The sequence below is a fragment of the Alosa pseudoharengus genome, unplaced genomic scaffold, assembly GCF_046254945.1.
Source record: "Alosa pseudoharengus isolate Yale_2024_CS ecotype anadromous, Long Island Sound unplaced genomic scaffold, YU_APseudo_1.1 YU_APseudo_1.1_scf_11, whole genome shotgun sequence".
Taxonomy (NCBI): Eukaryota; Metazoa; Chordata; class Actinopteri; order Clupeiformes; family Clupeidae; genus Alosa; species Alosa pseudoharengus.
In genome coordinates this window covers 20,286,462-20,309,292 of record NW_027468576.1, presented here as the reverse complement: position 1 = coordinate 20,309,292, position 22,831 = coordinate 20,286,462, and the positions used below count along the sequence as shown (strand labels likewise).

At 44.3% G+C, this 22,831-nt stretch overlaps 1 protein-coding gene across 2 annotated transcripts in view; it reads left to right on the top strand.

The window, feature by feature from the left end:
* The first annotated feature begins 679 nt into the window (after positions 1-679).
* ssbp4 (single stranded DNA binding protein 4) overlaps positions 680-22,831 on the top strand; it is a 64,324-nt gene continuing 42,172 nt past the window's right edge. For both annotated transcript variants that reach the window (XM_076278338.1, XM_076278337.1), the window contains exons 1-4: positions 680-857; positions 9,099-9,171; positions 14,614-14,675; positions 19,816-19,900. In XM_076278338.1, coding sequence (XP_076134453.1) covers positions 802-857; positions 9,099-9,171; positions 14,614-14,675; positions 19,816-19,900 — 276 coding nt within the window. In that variant the 5' untranslated portion in view covers positions 680-801. The remainder of the gene's footprint in view (positions 858-9,098; positions 9,172-14,613; positions 14,676-19,815; positions 19,901-22,831) is intronic.

Here is a 22,831-nt window from a genome sequence, read left to right as displayed (position 1 = left end):
ACTCATTTTCCTCGTAGTTTGGCAAGAAAATCCTGTTAAGCACTTTTTGGAATCATTCTGTGACAAACCATGCTTTGGTGGAAACGTGTTATGGTTACTTTGTGTTCAGAATGATTTGGCACAATAGAGGAAAGGCACCTTTCATTCACTTGCATATATCTGTCATGGCCTGCATATTTAGTTGATATGTGTTGGTACATTTGGACATACCTCAGGGCTCTATGTTTTTCATCTCCACTGGGTGGTTGGTAGCCTATTGCTCCAAAGCAAATGGAAAAACAACAAATGGAGTGGAAGATAGAAATAACAACACAAAAAATGTTTCGTTTGCATAGCCCTATACATTTACAATGGGGAAAAACACAACTTGTTTTGTGATCAAATATTCTCTGAAGGAATTCAAATTAATGGTTGTTTGGCCTGGAAGAAATAGAGTTCTCCCGGTTCTTGAGTTGCAGTCATGTGAAACACAGTCTTGTTTTTATGCCTGGTAAACAAGAAGTGTGCGTTCCCCTTTAAGAAGCCCCCACCGCCCGCACAGCGGAGGGAGGGAAGGCACATTCCTGGAACAGCGGTTAGAAAAAAAAAATCCACCAGTGAGCAGTTTCAAGTTCCCCCAATAGAAACTGTGCCTGATTTGTGGCCAATGTTGGAGATGTAAAAAAAAGTGCAGGGGGAGGAGGGGAATGGAGAAGGGGGGAGGAAAAACACTAAAGGGGTAGCTATGGAGATAGAGCGTTTTCCTGGCTGCCTTCTTTGACAGGTGTTGAGAGGGGTAAAAGTCTTAAAACAGTATCCAGCATGTACGCCAAAGGTAAAGGAGCAGTCGTCCCTTCCGATAGCCAAGCAAGAGAAAAGTAAGTGAAATTGCACAACATTTAAAGAGTGCTAAAGCGGGGTTATTGCGGAGTCCCAACTTTCTAAACTGTGACTACTATTGTTTAAAGGTGTGCACGTTACAAGCTCGCTCCCGTGGTACGATATCTGCTCCAGCTGTGGCGCGTCTCTTTAACTTTTCGCCTCGGTTGTTATACTTTTTAGCCATTCTCGGCAAATCGTACGGCGACTTGGACGCGTGTGACTGTTACAATAGTATAGCATAGTTACTCGGAATATATTATTGTGTTTCAGCCAAAGTGGAAGTTGCACGTTCTCTCACAGAAGGTGAAGATACATTGTTACGCGCTTGCAGGGATTTCGCACGAGTGTAGAGAACAGTTTGGGGATAAGAATCCGTAAATAAGAAATACCGTGTTTTGTCAGGAATTTATTGTTCGTTCTTTTGTCTCTTTTGGGAGGAGTTGCATGGACGGAGACAAGCATTGTTTGCGTGGAGATGGCAAAGTCTAGATTCCCGGCGTTTTATTGCCCAAGGGTTATATGAAGACTTTGTGTTAGCTTCGTATGTAAGATGTTAAGTGTAGAGAAGGACATTCTTTACCTTGAGCATGCTTTTGTTATCTATTTTACCCATTTACCTACACCTCTGTCATTCTGTATCTAAGACAGTTGCATATAGTGCAGTAGCCTACACACAAGGCAGTGTTTAATGTTAGGAGCTAAACAGAATAGGTTGTACGAACACTCATCCCGTGTTGCGACTTCTAAAGAAGGGTAAATGCAATATTTTTGTCGATAGCAATGCTGTTGCAAACGAATTGGGCTAAGACAGCATAGTCACTTCAGCGGGACCAGGACTGTTCAGCGTTAATGCAATGCTGAAACTTTTCCTCCATCCCCAAGTTGTATTGCGTTTCTTTACATTTAACTGTCCATGTTTGATCAAGTCTTTAAGACCATGCTACATCTGGCTATGGTGTTAACATCCATGTGTTGTAGCCTACTTGTCAGATTGTAGCACAAGGTTATAATAGAAGAGCCGCGATATGTTTCGGGGTGCTTTCAGCACTGTTTAAGCAGGACTACGATGCTGGTTGATGGTTTAGCAGGAGCCGCGGTCAGGGGGTGTTGTACTTTGTGTCGCCAGGGATGCGCTATTGTTGTCTGGCAGCGTGCTGTGTGTCAATCAAGAAGAGCTCTGCTCCCGGCGCCCACGGAGTTTGAGGAAGAGGCTCGAAGGAAAAATAGAAAACACGTGCTGTAGCACCAAGCCATGTTTACGCTAAACCCTCTATTGATGAAGTTCTGTTCCCAAAGTCAGTTCATTGATATGATGAGGGACTGAATGAAAATGCGTAGTGATAGTGCATTGATCTGCATAGGGAATACTGTTTATGGTGAGGGATGTTGTCTAACATGACCATCTTTAATCTGTTATTTTATAGTTTGCAGTGACTCGTGCACCAGTGTCCCTTAATCAACTTTATACCTCGAAATAAAGCAAAGCTGCATCATTCACCTGCATTTCTTTGGGAACAGTCATAAATACCATTTACAATCATTTGTGCACTTTGTTTTGTCAAGCTTAGCCTAAGGGGGGTTGGTCTTCACTCAGCTTCTGAGCCTCCAACTATGGAGACACACACATACAGAGAGAGAGAGAGAGAGAGAGAGAGAGAATGTTACCCATTCATCAAATATATCATGTGTTTTGGGAGAAGTCATTCAGGTGCCACTGAATGGCACCGTCAGCATGGTGTTTTTTCCTCCAAATGTATCCTTGTCCCTTCTCAGAGCCACATTGACTCAATGTTCACGGAGATGGGAAAGCTATAATCTCATTAGGGAAGATACTTAAGCTTTCAGCATCCACCAGAACACATCAACAGTCAATTCAGTTTTAATTGAAATGGCTCAGATTGATGTGGTAATAGTGCTTAATTACCTGCCTGCTTTAAAAGTTTTGCTCTTCAAAAGAGCTTGATCTATGTATTAAGCCTGGGTCTTGGATCTGTTCATGAGTTTGTCATTTGGTGAGAGCGGGATTGTGCATAGAAGAGTGTAATTTGTGTGTGTGCTGCTCTGAAGTGTGCCGGTTAACTGGGATTGATTTAAATGTCTTTCTGCTCCTCGGCCCCAGTGTTTTGTGAAGAGTTTATTAGAGTTCTAAAGAAGCAGTACTGGGCTGAATGCATGCTTTTGATTTTATCCAGATGGTACAGCCTTCTGCAATGGAGGTGTTCTCAGAAACGCATAAAGGAAACACACACACACACACACACACACACACACACGCACACACACACAGACATATGTACACACACAGACACTCATGCGGGCGCGCGCACACACACACAAACGTAACACACACACACACATAGCCTACCCATACACACAGATACACACACACAACTTTCTTGAAAGCTCTCTGATTTCTTCGCTTTTTACTGAATAAATCTAATGTGTTTTTACACAGGGAATCAATTAGCTTTCTAAATTAATAGCATCACTGCAATCAGTTGTGTTTGGGCCTATGAAAGAGGCTGTCATCTCAATATTGTCAAAATATTGGAGAAATGTAAACATAGGCTGTATCAAGTGATCATTACAGGCTACTATGGGCTCTTGCTTCTGTGTTGTGCAAAGTGTGTGTACGTGATAGGAAGGCTACACTTCTGATTTACTTTTTGTAATTTATTAATAGGACCATTACGGTGTCCACTATGATAGTGAAAACATTTGGTTTTATTATTTTTAGTCTTGGAGTGTAGTATAATTAACGTCAAACTAACAGACCACCTCCAGTAACAGACACCTCCAGACCATGACCAATAATACTGCCAATAGATGCAAAATATTGTACCTTTCGAAGTGCTTTACTGTTGCTGGTACAGCAGGAAAATGTTAGTTGTCCCTTTTCATGGAGTAAGTCCGCAGTTTCTAAGTAAAATAAATAAATACTCACTGCATTTATTTGCAGACTATCTGTGTCCATGCTGTATGCGCTCTGACAATGTGAAGCAAATGCATGGCTGCCATGTCCTCCCATCCACCTCTCTCAGGTATCTCTGAGTAAAGCTCAGCCCTATCCTCTGAATAATTGAAATAAGGACAGAAAAGTTAATTTGCTAACTGTCTGCGTTTTAGCCGCTTAATCTCGGCTCCGGCTCTTTCATGTTAAAAGGGCCGTCTTGACTGAGCGCCGCAGGGCAGATGTCAGCAGCGCTCTCAGGAAGGTCTCTGAGAACTCGCCTTGATGTGCAGACTCGCTGGATGTCGCCCGGAGAGGAGGGATGAAGAGGAGCTGAGCGATCTGTTCCTGCTGTCCATTTTCCCACCACTAAAACTATCAACCTGTCCGAGCTCTGAAAGCGGTGTCTTCAAAAGTCTATAGTTCAGTCAGTAGCCTATCAAAACAATCTGGGGGTTATGGAATGGCAGGGAGCATCATGGAGAATTATGTTTTGCCCCTCACCATGAACAGTTTGAGACATTATTTTGCTTAGCTTGGTCAAAGGTCGTGAAAGTTTAAAAGATGGCTTCAAAGGTTTGACATCGTGGCTCACCTCTTTCTAGTGTGAAGCCCCTCTTACTGTCACCCCTGCTGTTGACATGCACAAGCTATATCAGATAAGTGCAGCCATTTAAACACAGTGGTAGCCTACATGACATTACGGTGTTGCAATATGTAGAATAGAAAAGGTGAAGAAAGAGCCACAGAACTGCTAGTATTCTGTGTCCCTTACAATACATACAATTCACAGCTTCAATCTTTTTGCCCTGTGGCGTCAGCATGTGGTATTAGCATGTAACTAACCGCTTATTGTAAGTCTCTCACCATCTTCTTAGCTGTAGTGCCTGTTTGGCAGAGCTTCTCATTAAGAGACAGGGGCCAGGGGAGAGCTAAGCTTTCAGCGGGACACCCTGTAGCTGCAGTGAGCCTAGTATTATTCCTCAGAACGAAGCCCCATGCTGGCTCTTTGAGTGGGGTGCCCAGAAAGAGCCGTGGTTAGTGAGCGGTTGAATTCCAGAGAGCCTTACGCAAACTTTGGCTGGACCAAAGTGGTGGGGGTGGGCGGCGAGGAGGTAAGCGACTTCAAAAGCAAGGTTTGGAGGACATGTCAGCACATTTCGCGGTACACCTTGAATGAGCGTGAGTTGCTCAGAGAAAACCCACAGCCCACAGTGCCGGTGCAGGTACTAAGATTTGGTTTTGCAAAAGAAGGTAGGGAATCAGAATGTCTCACACACTGGGTGCATTGTACACCACAGATGCAAATCCTCTCAGTCCTCATATTGAGGGTCTGATTTGTTGCCAAAAATGTTTTGCCCAATTTGCACTGTTGGCTCCAAAGTGTGTTTTGATGTCCTTTACATTGGGCTGCACATTTCCCTGTACCGCTACATCACAGTGTTTCCCAATCTTTTTGCTTTACTGCTCACTCTATCCATGATCCACCACACACACCCTGTATCTAGCAATCCTATCTCACTGGTGTTGCCCTTAGTGCCCCTGACAGTGTCACCAAAGTTGTCCCCTAAATCCAGGGGGAGATGAATGTTGTTTTGAATAATGCATTGTCACTAGAGGGTAGGTGCCCACTACTAGGGCACAAGCAGCCCTCCTACCCCCTCCCTTCAGATCTCTGCCAGGCTTCCCATGAAATTTTCATCTCCTTCCTCACAAGAACCTCTGTTCCACACTAGCTCTGCACAGAGGCTATAATGGGAGATGACATGATGTGCCATTGGCTAGATTTACTCAGACACAAGGTTGGCCTTTCATAGTTTTGCACACCAACCTTCTGCTACCAGGTTAGTTTTTATAAAGACGTTGTCTAATACGGTTGTGAATATCCCCGCTGTAATTGTTGAGTTGGTTTGGAAAGAGAAGTCGGTGATGTCCTTGAGGAGCCATAGATCTAGAACTTCTAGCAGCCTATTCCATTGTACCGCTGTCTTTGTCGTGGATCTGTGTTTAGATTCTGATCTAACTAAGAATAGTAAAAGTCTCAGACTACTTCTTTTGCATCTAAAATCCTCCAGGTTTTCTAGGCTCCTCTGTGTCATGATCTGCAGTTACGGGTGCCTTGATCACTGTTTTTCCACTCCCTCTTCTGTCGGTGCAATCCCAATTCCCTGACCTGTGATTGTCACCAAAACCAATTTTACTACCAATAATTAGTGCTGGAACATTTACGTACTGCAAGCAGTCATAGGTCAGTTTATTGACTTAATGGGTGCTAAAGGCCTTTGCCCACAGTGTTTCTATATATCAACAGCTGATTTCTAAAAGCCAGAGAGCAATGCAAGATAATGTGAATGCCTCTCCTGTGTTCATTTTTTGGCTTAGGTGTTTAAATTCCATTTAATTACCCAATTACATGCCAGTCAAGCACAGTTTTTATGTTGTTTTTGTTTCCGAGTGTTGATAAGTGGGTAAGATGAGTAGTAGCAAGCAGATTTAGCGTTTAGACTTCATCTACACTCGTAGAGGTGATTGCACCGTCACTTCTGAAAGAGTTAGTTTATGGCAAATCACTGACAAAGCTCCTAAATGAGTTTGTCTGATGTAAGCCCAAGTAATTATTCAGACATTTCAGGAAAGAGGGGCTCTCTCATATCACTTAATCTCGCTGGAAGCGGTTCTAGTGGAGAGATGCACTGTGAATAGTGATAGAAGCTCTCTGCCTCGGAGTTCTGCAGATTGATGTTGCAGAGAGCCGTAGCAGCCAATGTTGTGTGTACCCATAGATTTGCAGTGGAGGGAAATTCAGCACTTTTCCTGGTTTGCGTTTGCCTGCTGTTTTATGTTCACTGTTACAAATGGTATGTAACTTGGGGCTTTGCAAGCTGTAGGCGTTTGAATTTAATGAGGAGTTAAAACGCTGAATTGCAGTTATCAGACACAAATACATTAATTTGTGTTATTAAAACATTATGGATATTAACAATGACACTGTGAGTGCGAGGCATGTCGACAGTAGCTGAAAGCCTTATTGGTCAGAGCTTCTTGCCTGACTTTATCCTTGATATTGTAAGCTGTACATTTAAAAGCAATAGAACAGTCATGAGTAGTGCATCATAATAGCATCACAGATATAGACTTGAACGTCTGCTTTGGCTTTGGAGTTACAGCAGTTTGGGGGCAGCCGTGGCCTACTGGTTAGCACTTTGGACCTGTAACCGGAGGGTTGCCAGTTCGAACCCCGACCAGTAGGGACGGCTGAAGTGCCCTTGAGCAAGGCACCTAACCCCTCACTGCTCCCCGAGCGCCGCTGTTGATGCAGGCAGTTCACTGCGCCGGGATTAGTGTGTGCTTCACCTCACTGTGTGTACACTGTGTGCTGTGTGTGTTTCACTAATTCACGGATTGGGATAAATGCAGAAGCCAAATTTCCCTCACGGGATCAAAAGAGTATATATACTTATATACTTATATACAGCGTCATTCACGATAGCAAGCAATGAGTGTCTGCGACTGATTATCAAGGACGTCTCTTTTAGCTTCTGCATCAGATCATACCCATGCATTATTTGCTTAAGATTATAAATGTTCAAAACTTTTTTGGGACAGTGGTATGGGGTGTTATGATGTAACCATTGTGAATGGCTTAATTGACCTCTTATTTTAATGTGTAGACTGCATCCTAGAGTGGGAGCAGTGAATCCAATCAGCATATTTACAAAGTGAATTAAAAAGCAGGGAAATCCTTTTTATATCCTTTATATCTATATCTTTATATCTTTATATCTCATTTATTAGGGTTCCTTAAATTTATTTGCCTAACAGTTTTTGGGAGTTTTGTTTGGGTCCACTGAATCAGAACCATCATTTTCAAAGTCAAGCTATTGCAACTGAAAGCAATATTATGCACGGGTTTACCACTATATGGGGTGTGTTTTCAACTGGTTTTCATATTAAGTTCAGTCCCTCACGTGACAATATAGTCAAATTTTTTTTCACTAGCAGTCTAGACTATACACTTAATTCTGGTGCTCTTCATTTGCCACAGAAAGTATTCAATAGCTGATGTAGAACTAGGGAAATGGTGTAATTAAGGCAGTGCAGTGATGAGCGTCATGCAATCTAAAACAGCTCTAGTTCATTTGTGGTTTGTCGACTGATTGTAGCCTTAAATCCACTCAGTTTTTCCTTTGTACTTTTTGATGTTTGACCAAATGCACTATGGTTCACAGATATCGGCAAAAAGAAATCCAAAATCAATAATTAAAAAATAGATAAAATCTGCATATAGAAAGCAGAAAGTGGGCTCCATGGATGGACATGATAGCTGCCCAAACTGGCAACCTTACCTTTTTGTTAACTTCATGAAGAAGGCTAAATGCCAAAACACTTCAAAGTACTGTGTTTTTTAAATGTAGATTTACCCATTAAAATAAAGGCATTTTAATCTTTTTTCCTACAGACGAGTGCCTTGGTTTTTTTGAAGATTTTTGCTGAATTGTTCATGCCCCTCCACCAAAGAGCGCCGTCTTGGCCTCAGTACCATTAGTTCCAAGAAGCTCTCCAGATCTTCAGCTTTTCAACCTTACGGATACATTAATTTCTTTACAGTTCTCTCCTATTGCTGGGGTTGTGTTTGGGGCCATGCCCTTTGTGTATCGTCTTGCAATGCCCCTTCTGTCATGGCCTTTGATGTCACATTGTGACCGAACTGTGTTTTGATTAGTGACCTTGTTATGACTGTTTTGTTGACTGTGTTGTTCCATAACATTATTATTACTGTGCTACTTTTTAGGGTTGTGTGTGAGCTACTGTATACAGTCATACTAGAGTTGTGAGCACGTGCACCCTCTGACTCTCCACTGCACTGCACCACCACTCACACAGAGTAACATGGGAGATTACTGAATGGGTTCTTTTACAAAATATCACCTTAGAGAACACCTTTTTACCATTTAAAAGTCAGGAATCGAGGGCACTTCATTTATTTTAATGAATCAACCTGTGTTTTTTAATTCTCAAGCTGGAAGTATTGGAAGTGCCAGATTGGTAGCCTACCTGTGGTACCTCTCGTGTCACTTCGCATGTTGGGCTCAAATACAGAGAAGCCAGAACTCTGCACCTTACTTCACAAAGAGCTGAGAACAGTGCCTAGTCTGTGTAATGAAGGAGGCTGAGAGTAGTGTGGGATGCCAAAGGAAGAGAGAGTGAATGTGAGGAAGACAAGCAAGAGTGAGACGGAATATTTAACCACTTGTTTCTCTTCTCTGTTGTTTTTGTTTTCTTACAGGCTAGCTTTATATGTGTACGAGTACTTACTGCACGTCGGAGCACAGAAATCAGCACAGACCTTCCTGTCCGAGGTAAGAGCAGCTTCCTGTCTCGTGTGGATATATGGGAATCCATCCCAGTTCCCATTGTATAGTCTGGGCTGGAATGTACATTATGGCTGGACAAGGTCCTCCATAGCCATTGAGGTCTCTCAAACACTGGGAGTTGAATAACACCCCCTCTTTTCACAAGATGTTCCTTTACCTTTTAGGGCACTGAAGTAAATAGTGGTGTAATGCATTATCAGACACCGCTGCTTTGGAACTGGGTTTTGAATTACCTGTGTGTTTTTGGTCTACTTGTGATTTGAGACAACCTGTTGTAGATTGATTGATGAGTGCAAATGTTTTATCATTATTATTTTATACGTAGAAACCAAATTCCATCACTCTGGTGAAGCAGTGTGCTGTATAGTAATGAATAAAACGTGAGCATTTCTGAAGGGCCCTCACCATTGGCCATCAGTATGTTCATTAAATATGTTTCACGTTACTGTGTAAAAAAAGGGCCTAAAAGAAAGTCATGTCAGGCATTGTTAACCCTAATATTGGAACAACCCCAGTCAGTAGTGAAGTGTACAGATGCTCTGTGCCAAACTAGATGGGCTGAAATCCTGCCAGCCTAGAGGCATTGGCGCTGCAGGCTTCGCCCGTAGCATAGAGAGGGCTCTACACCTCGGCACTACAGTGGGAGCTACAGGCGGCGTTTGGTTCATAACCGCTCTTAACTGCTGCCACATGTTAAAAGTCTGATTTAATCTCCTCTGGTGGAGGGGTGAAATGTGCTCAATTGCTTAATAGCATGTTCTTAACCCGGAGACCTGTGAAAATGATCCCCCTTTCAGCACAATAAATAAAGAATTCCATTATGTTTTATTTGTTGTAGGCAAAATGTAGAGGCCACTGTGCTGCAGGCAGCTATTTTTCATGAAGACAGTGAGTTAGCAGATGCTTTCTGTATCATTAGCTATGATTTAGCGTCCAAAGCATCTCATATAATCTCATTTGTAAGTCTTTTATTATTTGAGATGGTAGACTTGGAGAGTAACACAGTTTAGCTGTTTTGAAGCATCTGTTTTCTTCCTTCCATCTCAGTTATTGTAAACTAAACACAAAAGAAAAGTTTCAGATGGGCCATCTAGTGTGGCCATCCTAAGCACCTGTTCAGTTACACTTTATAGTGATAAGACAGGGTGATAGCTGTATTGCTGTATTATTTGTATTGCAAGGAAGATAAGGATTCAGGTCTGAGCTTGATACTTGTAAATATTAGCCTAAAATGCTGCTAAGCTGTCACTTTTCAAATATGCCTGTTGGAATCATGTGGGGAAAGATTTAAAATGAAAGTGTACAAGCAAGAAGCAGTGAATGATGGAGAGAGATTTTGAGGTACTTCATTCTCCCTTGTGCTGTAGAACTTCCTTACTTGTGTGCATGTGTGTGTGTGTGTGTGTGTGTGTGTGTGTGTGTGTGGCTAGATAGGTGTTAAGTTCTGGGTCAGAGGAAACGCCAGCCACTTCACTCTCTCACAGCTGCCTCCAGCACCTCACAACACACACACACACACACGTACACACACACACACACACACACACACACACACGCACGCACACACGCACACACGCACACATAGCTCTCCTCATCCTCTGGGTTTTATCTAGTTCAGCTGTGCCAGCCATGTTTTTTTTCTCTCCTCGTGAACCATTTTGTCTGAGATTCTTTTAATAGTTTGAGGGGTACTAATTCTATCAGCGAGCTCACCCTCTGACCTCCCACGGTGTTAACCAGGATCCTGCCAACTGGATGTAATTAGAACATAATTAGTCTCCCCCAACCCCTATCGCCCCCATCCCACAAAAAAAGACAATATTTCCCCATTATATATCAGGTATATGTAGGAAAAAGGAAAGTAGCAGCAGTCCCAGTACTGTTAATTAAGCCATTAACACCTCCTCAGAAACCTCACTCAAGGTGATGACTGTTTACCTGCCTCCAGTATTAGTGTTATGTGCTTTGATTCAATTAGACCCATCTCGTTAAGCCCTAGATGACACTCACTCTCTGGAGCACGCACATACACAAACAGGCACATTCGGTATCTCTCAGTCACACACACACACACACACACACACACACATGCACAGTTGCACACACATACACCGACACGCATGTACACACAAACAAACAAACACCATCTCTCCTGCGTTAGCACAAAGTTATTTAAGGTGTTAGGTCCCCGCAGGTGAACTGCGGGAAAACACACCTGTGCTGACTCTCTTAATGAGTCTCGTGTCGCAGGGGACCTGATGAGCCTGTCTGTCAGTTAACCCCTGAGGTCCCTCTGTTCCAAGCGTCAGCACTCCAAGCATCACATCAACACCCCACTCTTTCATTCACTCAGTCTCATCTCATTATAGGGATGCACTTCGTCCCTAGTGCCCCCTGTTTTGGGACACACAACTTTATTTTCTTACGTGACACCAAGTCCTACTCGTTTTATTTGTGAGGAGTCCCAGTCACTCTGCTTCTGTTCTTTTGGGGACACTCTCCACTGCCGCCACTCTCAGCGGATTAAGCCCCAACTCTTGACCCCTGATTCTGGGGACACCATCCCTCTCCTGTCAGCCAGGGTTTCAGTCACAATCCCTCTCTCCTTCTCTTACTTACTGTTTCTCTTTCTTTCATCTCGCATCCTGTCATCCTCCTCGTCTAGATGAACTCTCTCTGCGCTCTTTAACACTCCCCCTGCATTATCTGCACTCCTGCATCACACCCAGAGCAGAACACACACTCTTTCTCTCTCACTGCTCATTTTGGGGATGTGTTACATCTTGTATCTCACTGTTGTATTCACTCTCTCTTCGCTCACCATCAGGACACAATCCCTCTCCAGTCTCCTCATCTGCACTCCAGAAATCCCATGGAGTTGCATTCAAACAACTTCCCCGTTTACAGCCATGCTTTGTTCTGAAGCCAGAAGAGGAAGTAATCAAACTGGGGACCTTTACAACGTTTTTGTGCAAAATCACTGCTGATTATGGATACCCGGAAATGGCATAGTTTGACCTCCAGTTCACTGTAATCACTGTAGAAGGTCAGCCTATGCAACTGGTCTTCTTAACTACACTTCCATTCAGATGTTTGAGGTCACTTAGATATCTCTTTGTTTTTGAAGGAAACACTATTTTTGGCCATTTAAAATTACACCAAATCAATCAGCAAAACAGTGTAGACACTGTTAATGTTGTAAATTACTATTGTATCAGGAAATTACAGATTTTCTAATGCAATATCTACAAAAGTGTACAGAGGCCTATTATCAGCAACAATCCATCCTGTGTGCAAATTGCACATTCTGCCTGCTTATCTAAGTTTATAATTTTAAAAGAGTAACTGATCATGAGAAAATCCTTCTTCAATGATGTTAGCACAGCTGCCCTGGTTAAAGAAGCAATACAACTGTCCTGAGTATCTGGAGCATCATCCATTGTGGGTTTGATTAAAAGCACTTTATCCAGAAACAAAGAACTTTCTTCTGAAACGTGTCAATCTATTCTTGTTCTGATAAATGAAGGATGTGCCATGAGAGGAACTCAAGAAAGTGGAGATCTCACTCAACGCAGTATACTACTTCCTTCACAGAAGAGCATAAACTGGATTTAACCAGAATAGAAAAAGGATTGGGAGGCCCCAGTGCACTAAGCAGGAGTACAAATAAGTGTGTGGTTTGAGAAAGAGACACCTCACAGGTCCTCATCTGTCACCTTCATTAAATAGTACAAACAAAACACCAATGAAAACATCAACGGTTGTAAAGAACCATTGTAAAGAAAAAGCCATTTCTCAGCCAAGAAAAAGAAAACATTCAGATGGGCAATGTTCTCTAAGATGGTCGATAGAGAAAGACTGGATAAAAGCGTTATAGATAGGTAAACCTAACTTGATCAGATCATTAAGAACTTTTGTGACATTGAACATTGACGCCAACTAAATGCTAGAGGAGTGTTTGATTCTATCTGTCAAGCATGGTGGAGGGAATGTGATGGTCTAGGGGTGCTTTTGTGGTAACACAGTTGGAAAATTGTGCAGGTTAAACACTGTTTTGAAGAACAAAAGCTATCTCTCTGGCTTTCAATAGTGCTGCAACAATGATCCGGTTAATCGATTAGTTGTCAACTATTGAATTAATCGCCAAGTATTTTGGTAATCAGTGAATTGGTTTGTGTCATTTTTTAACCCAGGAAAATACCTCAAAATTCTGTGATTGGAGCTTCTTAAACTTCAATATTTTCAGCTTTACTTACTCCTCTATGACAGCAAACAAAATATCTTCGGTGTGTGGACAAAACAAGGCATTTGAGGACATCATCTTGGACTTTGGGAAACATTCTTTTCACCATTATATCAATCAAATAACTAATACATTTATCAAGGAAATAATTGACAAATGAACAGACTATGAAAATAATAAAGATTATTTTCATAGTCCGTTCATTTGTCAATTATTTCCTTGATAAATGTAAATGTTGTAGCTTTGCAACATGCTGTGCAGGGACCGTGATTTGAATCAAAGTAGGGAAGAAGCAGTCAGCTTATATTCTGTCTAAATGATCCCAAACTTTTGAACGGCAGTACTTTTGTGACTGCTCTCTGCTTATTCCAATGTCTATGCAAGATCCTCTCCCACTGTCTGTTCTCAACGGTCATGGTCACTCTCCCTCAAGAGATAAAGCTGGTTGGCCAATTGAGACAGGCCTATTCATGTTGGGTTTTGTCTGCTGTGAATATCATTTCTCAAATATTTGTTGGGTTTGGAGACAGGATTACATTTCATTTTCAGGGTTCTGATAGACAGTCTTTTTACTTACAAACCACATTTCTGCTAGCCCATTCCTAATGTCACTTTTGTCTTTATTCCCTTGAAACCATACATTACACCATACATACATTTGGCACCCACATCAGGAAGCATGTCCTCTTCCATCACTCCATGATTTTATACGTGATTGCTCCTCTCCTGTCATTCAGAGTGTCATGGTTTGCCATGTATAGGGGAACTACCCAGTGTGTGCCCTGAATGCAGCATGTGTCACTGAAGAGTGCATGTGAATGTTAATGTGGATCTCAGTAGTTGGATGTTTTTGTAAGTAAGAGTATTCTTTTTATTTCAAATAGACACCAGCATTTCAAAAGAACACTTCTATACTATAATACCCCTTGTAATACACGTAGCAGGTAAAATATATGTAACACTTCAAATAAATTATGGCCTTCCACAGGCTTGTTACAAAATCTGCTGATTCCGGAACTTGTCCTCTAATTTTAGTTGTTGTCATGACCGTATGTGTGTCTCTCCATGAAACATGCTGTATATTTAACTGCAGTGCCTCTTAAAGACTGCTCAGTTTACACTGTCTGACCTCTTTCCCTCCGTCTCCCCCGCTCTGTCTATCTGCCTATCCTTTCCTCACACAGATACGATGGGAGAAGAATATCACACTAGGGGAACCTCCTGGATTCCTGCACTCCTGGTGGTGGTAAGGGTTCAGTCACCATTCATCATGTGTTTCAAAAAATTTGTAAAATGTCTTGGGTCAGCATTACAAGCTAATGAGTATCATCAAGATAAACAAAGACGCAACAAATTGCAATATTAGAAGTATTAGAACAGCAGGGCAATGTCCCTAGACTAAATCAGTTGCATACCACATGATGAGGAAGGATTTAGTAATGTCTCTACATACCTATCATAAGTCTGTTTCTTTCTCTTATGTCTTTCACATCAACAGGGAAAGTGTTAAGGCTTTTCTTAAAATATCCCAGTCTATATGTGGTTGGAAAGGCGATGTAGCTGTTCTGTCAGAAAACAGACCCTTTTTTCATATGCAGTATCTCAAAGCGACTGCATACTGCAGTTATCATCAAGGACAAGACATCATCATGTCCTAATCCAGCTTCTCAGAATGACAACTCCTGCAGCCATCTTCTCCCCTTCCAGTTCTGTTGTCACAGATAGCTTGGAATCATGGGGACGAGTGCGGCAGTATTGGGTGGGGACAGCAGCAAAGCGCGTGGTGTAGCAGACCGTGATGCCTACATCTCTCACACCTGAGGGGTTTTGATTGACAGCCATTTCTCACGCTTACTTTAGCTGATGTTCACCAAACACCGGAGTTCATTATTTCCATGTTAATCAATTCATTAGTCAATTGTAAGGTTGCTGTTGTTGAGCTAATTAATCAATTGTATGCTAAGCTGGATAGTTAACATGCTTGAATAAAATGGTGTGGAGCAACTTTCTTTGTGCTCTATTGATCCATTTGTCACACATAACTTGTTCAGAGGTCCAGTGGTGTGCTTCAAGAGGCTTTTTTTGAAGTTGGTGAAGAGTCACACAGCCCGCTGAAAGAGCATGCTTGGAGCGGTTGAAATTCTGTGAACATTCCAGTCAGTGAGCTATTTCAGAGGTGCATTCAGAGACCCCTTGCCTGTGGAGAGTGTGACAGGAGCTGGTGGTGAGCTGGAGGTGAAGACAGGGTTGGGTTTGAGTCCTGAGAGGGATGTGACCCAGGAGAGGGGGATGCTCGCTGGGCCGCCAGCACGTGGACTCATGGGGGGCTCACCCATCCACCCAGCCAAAGGCCCCCTCCTCCCCCAAAACAAAAGCTCCAGATGGTAAGGGAAAGCCCCCACCCCCGCGCAACACGCTCCTCCTCCCGCCACCTTTGTCTGGGGCCTGTCCTTTGTTTGCGGAAGAGACCCCAAACGGATTAACCCGTTGCATTCCTCCCCCCTCCCCTTTGTGTTAAACAACCACCCCCCAAACACACACACACACACACACACACACACACACACACACACACACACGCACACACACACACGCACACGCACATTCACACAGACACACACACACAAACTCCTCCCGCCTTCCCTTGCTTTTCCTCCCCTCTCCTGTCTCGAATCGTTTCCTGTTAGGAGGAGCTGCATGTGTGAGTGTGTGCTTGTGTGTGCGTGTGTGCGTGTGTGTGTGTGTGTGTGTGTGTGTGTGTGTGTGTGTGTGTGTGCTCGCGCGTGTGCATGTGTGTGTGTCTGTGTGTATGCATGGCAGTGTAAAGGGGGGTCAAGTGAGTGTGTGTTTGTGTGTGTGTGTGTGTGTGTGTGTGTATGTGTGGTGGGAGGGGTGGTCAGTGATCCGCATCTGCTCGGAGGGATATGAGAGAGAGAGAGAGAGAGAGAGAGAGAGAGAGAGAGAGAGAGAGAGAGCGTGCAAGCAAGAGAGAGTGAGACAGAGAGAGATAAAGGGAGTGTGGAGAGAGGGTAGGGTGCAGGTGCTGATTGTTGATTGTATCATTCACCCCTTTAATTCCTCTCGCCGATCGATTGTCTCCCCAGACTGAGACTTGGCCATGCGCGTGTCTGCATTTTCTCTGGTCCTCATCTGAGCGTGCGCACACACACACACACACACACACACACACACACACACACACACACACACACACACACATACAGACGGTCAGCTCCGGTGTGCGCATGGGGATGGCCCTTTGGAAATTGCTTCCAGCTGAAATTCCTTTTTCACAAGGGGCTAAGAAAACACTGAAGCAAAACAGACACAGCCAGCAACCCCCACAAAAAATCTCTGTATTATTTGTTCTCGAGGTAAAATACAGGAAGTTTGCAGGTCCGACTGAAATCTGACCCAGCCTATGAGCGGCTTCTGACGCAGGCACCTGTGAAATAACCCCCAACAATCGGAAGACTGAGGAGTAAACACGCACACCCACACTCATGTACACACACACACACACACTCATACACACACACACTCTCTCTCTCTCTCTCTCTCTTATACACACACATACACACACACACACACTCTCTCCCGAGTCTGATCCTAAACGATGAACACACACTGCATTCATTTTCTTTATTTCCCTCTTTTTGGATCTTTGTCTTTCGCTGGAGTTTATTAGCGTGGTCCGAGGGGAGCCGAGCTGCTAAGGAATGGCGTCCGGGCCTGATTTAGTTTGCTACTGCTGGCGGCTGCTTTTTAAGTGCAGTTTCTTCCTGTGTCGTACACCACGGCAGAGTCGTCGGGAGAATAGGAGATTTCAGTGGGGCATTTAAGATGCAGGGAGCCTTTGTTTCTTTGCCTTTATGCTCTGATTGGATCGTTTTGTCTTATTAAAGAGCTCTAGAAAGCTATAATGAGCAGACAGACACACACACACCAACACGCACAGACGCACACACACACTCTTTTTCTATTTCTTTCTTTCTTTCTCTCTCTCTCTTTAACTATCTCTATAGCTATTTCTGTTTCTTCAGGATTAATGGAACAGATTGTTCACATTGAACACCGTAAGGTGCATCATTAGGTTTGTTTTCGCACTCCAACCACAAATAATTGGGATTGATGGTGATATTCATGTATGTGTGATTTTCCCATTTATTGGACTGTGTGTACGAGAGTATTGTGGCTGTGTTGCTGGTTTGCGTGCTGGCCATCTATATGTGTTTTGTAGACTCTTGATAGGACGGGCACATAATGGTTGTTGCTTAGTGACTAGTGCTCATTGAGCTTCAGATAAAAACATATACCTGTTTGTTGTTGTTGTTGTGAACCTAGATTAGGAAGTCCCCACTGTCTCTGGCTTGGGTATGGTAGCACATACAAAGCTATATCTAAATCCAGACTAATAGCATTTTTCTGTAAGATGTTTTTGACTAGAACTTCTAAAGTGACATAATTTTGCCATTTTCATGAACAACAACAGTGTACATATTTAATAACCTAAAAAGCTGTTTGAGGACATTGTGCTGTGTTGTAATATGCTGTTACATGCTAGATTTATTAAGTATAACAAAGGCATCATACTGCTGCTTTACTGCTTTCAAACAGCAACAATATCACACTAAGCTTGTCCCTGGCCCCCAGCTATTTTGAGAAGGTTTTAGAGTTGAAGCCAGCCGATAGAATGTCTGGGACTGGACCCAATCAAAGATATCAGTAGGTGTAGCTCCACTGTCATGATCAAAGCTCTTGCTCACCCACTTTGGCCTAACTGGCAGTTGCAGGAGACAAGGGGCAGGCTAGTTATAATCAATCCAAAACCTAGCCTGATACATGTTGCACTGCTTTTCTAGATAACCAAGTGCAGCTTGCACCTGATTCGATTTTCCAAACACTTGATTGGATTTACGGTGTAGTGGATGCATTTCTGTGGCTTTCACTAAAGGAAGGTCTATGCAGCCTGGCACCTTCATGGAATTTTCTCCTGCGCCACTTGTCCATTGTCAGCCTGTACCCTGTACACCTTCTTTCTGTTTGTCATTTCTCTTTGTCCTGATGTTTGTCTATTTGTATGTTCCCAGCCCCAGTGCCCCTGTCTACCACATCAGTCTTTAATTGCCACATTCTCTGTCTTTTTACCACTCTTTTCAACACCCTTGTATTGCCTTAATAGACTACATCAGGACACTACTAGATGTAGTAGACAGGACCCTCCTCCTAGTCTTTCCCCTTTCTTCCATGGGTTCCCCATCAACTTTGGCAAAGGAGCCATGATCCACTTCCCCCTCCGCGAGTCAATGAGGGCCTCTCCAGTTAGCCGATCTCGTTTCCAGATGTTGAGTTTCCTCGGATCAGTCAGAGGATGTGCCGAAAGGAGACGGAAGGAGGCTAAGTGAGCAGAGTGGGCCGCAGCCCCCTTGCTCTCTGACCCAGGGGCCTCCTCAGAGCAGCTAAGAGCCAAGATAGGGAGGCCACGGACGCTGGTCAGACTGAAGAATTGAGTCTGGAGTGGTTCTGACTAACTGAGGTGAAGCGGCCTTTGTGCTGTCACTTTGCCTTGATCAGTCCATAATGCCTAGTTTATCATATGTTTTGAGCACTCAAAAATGAAGGACGAATGCAGAAAGACATTTTTTAAGACTCTCTCCTTCACCGCAGGAATCTTGTTTTCCTCGTTGCTTCCTCTGCAAACGAATTGCAATTGATCGGCTGTGTATTTACCTGTCAGTTTGCCACCAGCATACATCAGCTCTCACTGTTTTGCCCTTTCTGCAGTCTGTCATATCAAACCTAAGGCTTTACAAGCACTTTACAAACTCTCATTTTGTCATATCAGCGAGAAAAAGAATGTGCAGCAAGAAAAAATGGCCCATGTAGGAAGCGGGGGGGGGGGGGGGCTTTTTTTTTCTTTTTTCAGCAACTCGCCCTCTTTTGCAGATTTTACGAGCTCTCCAGTAAATCAATATCTAAAGAGCGGCACCATTTAATGCAGACCTGTTAAACAGGTACTTAATTTCAATGAAGTAATTAAGAGAGCGTTTGGAGTGAAACCTGCTGCCCTGCAGTCCTTGTTACACACTGTATTTCCTTAATTAACAAATATCACACTTAATTGATCGTCAACCTGCAGGTCTTGCCAAACAGAATGGGAGCTACCTGGGGCTGACTGATGGTGTGACCCAGCTGAAGTCCTGGGCCATTGCTCACTGCTGTGTCCCCTCCTCATTCTACTCTAGTTCAGGCCATATGCTTGTGTGTTCTCAGTGTAAACAGAAGCTCTTAAAATGTTCACTTGTTCATGCAATGTGGTGTTTTATTGTGTTTTGAGAGGACTCCGTTCTTCTCATGTTGTCTTTTTCATCCATTTCCTGTTGCAGTGTGTTCTGGGACTTGTACTGTGCCGCTCCGGACCGGCGAGAGACGTGTGAACATTCCAGTGAGGCCAAGGCTTTCCACGACTACGTGAGTTCCCTTTTTAAACCTGTCTCCACTCAAGGGCTTTTGGAACTTGCTGCGGTGTGTGTGTGTGTGTGTGTGTGAGTGTGTGTGTGTGTGTGTGTGTGTGTGTGGGAGGGGGCACGTTGCCATGGTTGGGGGTCTATCTGATGACAAATTGGGAGTACAGCCTGGACATTTCTGTATCAGAGCAATAGACTGGAAGCCAGCAGTTTGGGGTGATAGCATTTTACCATTTAGAGAAGAGCATAAAGTTGAATTGCATAGAGTTGAGCTGTCTTTGATTGCTCAGTGAATGTCATTCGGTGCCAATAGATATTGGATTATTTTTTCTGCTTTCCAGTTTGTGTGGCTTGTATTCTTACCTCAAACACTGAGTGTTGTGCTCTGTGGAGCCAAGTTGTATGTCGTTTCTGCTGGTCTGTGTGTGTTCTCGTGGTTGTGCCAAAGGCCATTGCCAAACAGAAGTTTCCCTCTGCCACCTCGCCCCACTTCCTCATGGTGACCTCTGACCCTGTAGGGTTTACCTAAAGAGCCTAGCTGAGGGCAAAGGTCAAAGTTCAGTTTATCATTCAGTTCATGGCTCCAATAAAGCAGCTGCCTGAGTCAGTATTGGGACCGGGCCAGTCGGAGGGTGGCCTGAGGGTTAGTGCTCTGACCTTTCAGCCTGTATGACCCCTGCAGATCCCAGTGACCTCGCTCATCGGCAGGGAAACAAGGAGCCTGGGTCTCGCTGGTCCTCTCTGTGCTTTCCACAGCAGCATTGATAGCCATAGATGACCATGTCAACGTGACTGCCACTGTTGACCCCTATTCCCGCACCACCACCATCCTCCATCGTGTTAGCCCCAGCTAAACGGAGGCTTGAGCTGCCTGTAGTCACACCTCTCGGCAGGCTTAGCGCGTGGAAGACGCCGGGGAAGACACAGGGCTCCACTCTTTGTTTAGCTGGATACTCACTTGAGTTTATTTTATCATCTCAAACAAAAGCTCCAGCTACCCGTTCTGCTGCATTTTTATGTTCCCCACTAGTGTCATTAAAATACAGGAGATGTGTGCGCAGAGGACTATCTCAAGTCCCAGAGAACGTAGTGTCCTGCCTCTGCTTGCTGACTGGCCTGAGGATGCTGAGGCAAGAACGTTAGGAGAACCTCGGAACAGCAGATGGAACTGTTCTTTTCTGTGATGTTCTCATTTGACGGCTTTTGCCATCGGGGGTGTGCTTCGGGCCCCCTCTCCAGCTGACAGAAGAAGTTTTCAATCTCACATTCATCTATTGTGTCTACGCGTGTTATGCCTCCATAAGATTAATTACATGGCTAATTAAATGCCGTGGTTAATTAAATCTGACGTGTGTTCAATTAATCTATGCCGCTAATCTCCTCATGCGTCTCAGTTGAGAGGTGCGGGGAGTGTCGTCAAGTGTGGACTGCCACCCTCTCCACACTCACTGACCACACACATGCGCTGACGCACACAACACACACATAGCAGAGGACTGTCATCTAATGTGTAGATCCAATACTTGCTGACCATACACATGCACACACTCATATGGGCGAGCGTCCAGCCAGCGTCATTAATGCCTGCTACTGTCTCGGTGTGCTGCAAGAAATTGTGTTGTGTGGGAATTCGTTTTTTGAGTATGGCCGATTCTATGTTGAAATCGGTGTGGGTGTATTTAAAGTGTTTGTATGAATGACATTGCATGTGTGTGTGTGTGTGTGTGTGTGTGTGTGTGGGTGTGTGTGTTTGTGTACACACGTGTGTGTCTGGACACCCAGACGGGGTCAGTGGGCGTCATGCCGCAGGCCTCAGATGTCCAGGCCTCAGAAGTTCAGCTCTCAGGATTAATGACTGGTTTCCCCTGACCTCTCACCCCAGTGGATGGTCTCGCAGGGTCAGGGGTCAGAGGTCATACAGCCACTGCAGGTCTGGGGGAAGGGTGGAGACTCCGTCCTCTCAGGAGTTTGGACTCAAATCACTGTAGCAGTCAATGTAGCGGCTAAGTGTTTTTGGAAGTGTGGATGGGGGAAAAAAGTAGATGACTTGCCCTGGCTGCAGGGTATTATCATACAAAAGTGGATGTGTATATCTGCGGTGGTGAACATATGCTTTAATGTGTCAGTACATGTTTTTGCATGTTGGTGTTAGTGTGTTTGTGTTCTTAAGGATATAGAAATGAATGTGTTTGTGTGTGTATATGAGTTTGTGCTTGTGCATCTGTAGGTGTGTGTGTGTGTGTGTGTGTGTGTGTGTGTGTGTGTGTGTGTGTGTGTGTGTGTGTGGCTGGTCAGTGGGGAAGTGGGCAGAAAGGGCTAATGTTGTGTGAATACTCTTATCGGCCGCGGTGGAGGTGGCGGTGTGAGGAGAGAGGAGGAGGAGGAGGAGGTGCGACTCCCGCGGGGCTGAGCCCCAGCTCTGTCTGTCTGATTAACTCCGGCCCCTCCGCTCCCCCCGGACCGGCCGTCCCATCAGGCCTCTGTCTCTGCCCGCGCGCTGATAACGCCACAGCAGCGCAGACCCACAGACCCGCTCCCCCGAGCATCACACATCACGCCAGCAGAAAACAATACACACACACACACACACACACACACACACACACATACACACACACACACACACACACACACAGACGCACTCACAAATACACACACACACACACACACACACACACACACACACACACACACAAGCTGCAGACCCACAGGCCCACTACCTGGACCTCTGCTTAACTCTCCACTTCTCTCTCTCTCTCCCTCTGTCTCCCTCTCTCTCTCTCACTCTCTCTCCCTACCTCATGTTGGGGCCTCTTGCTGGCCACACACTTGAGTTGTTGTGATTGGAGCTGTCCAGCATCTGATGGCATCTGTGTCTCAGTGTGGGCTTTGTGTTTACGGTGGTTTGTTAAGAGGCCGTGGCAGGGATAGTGGC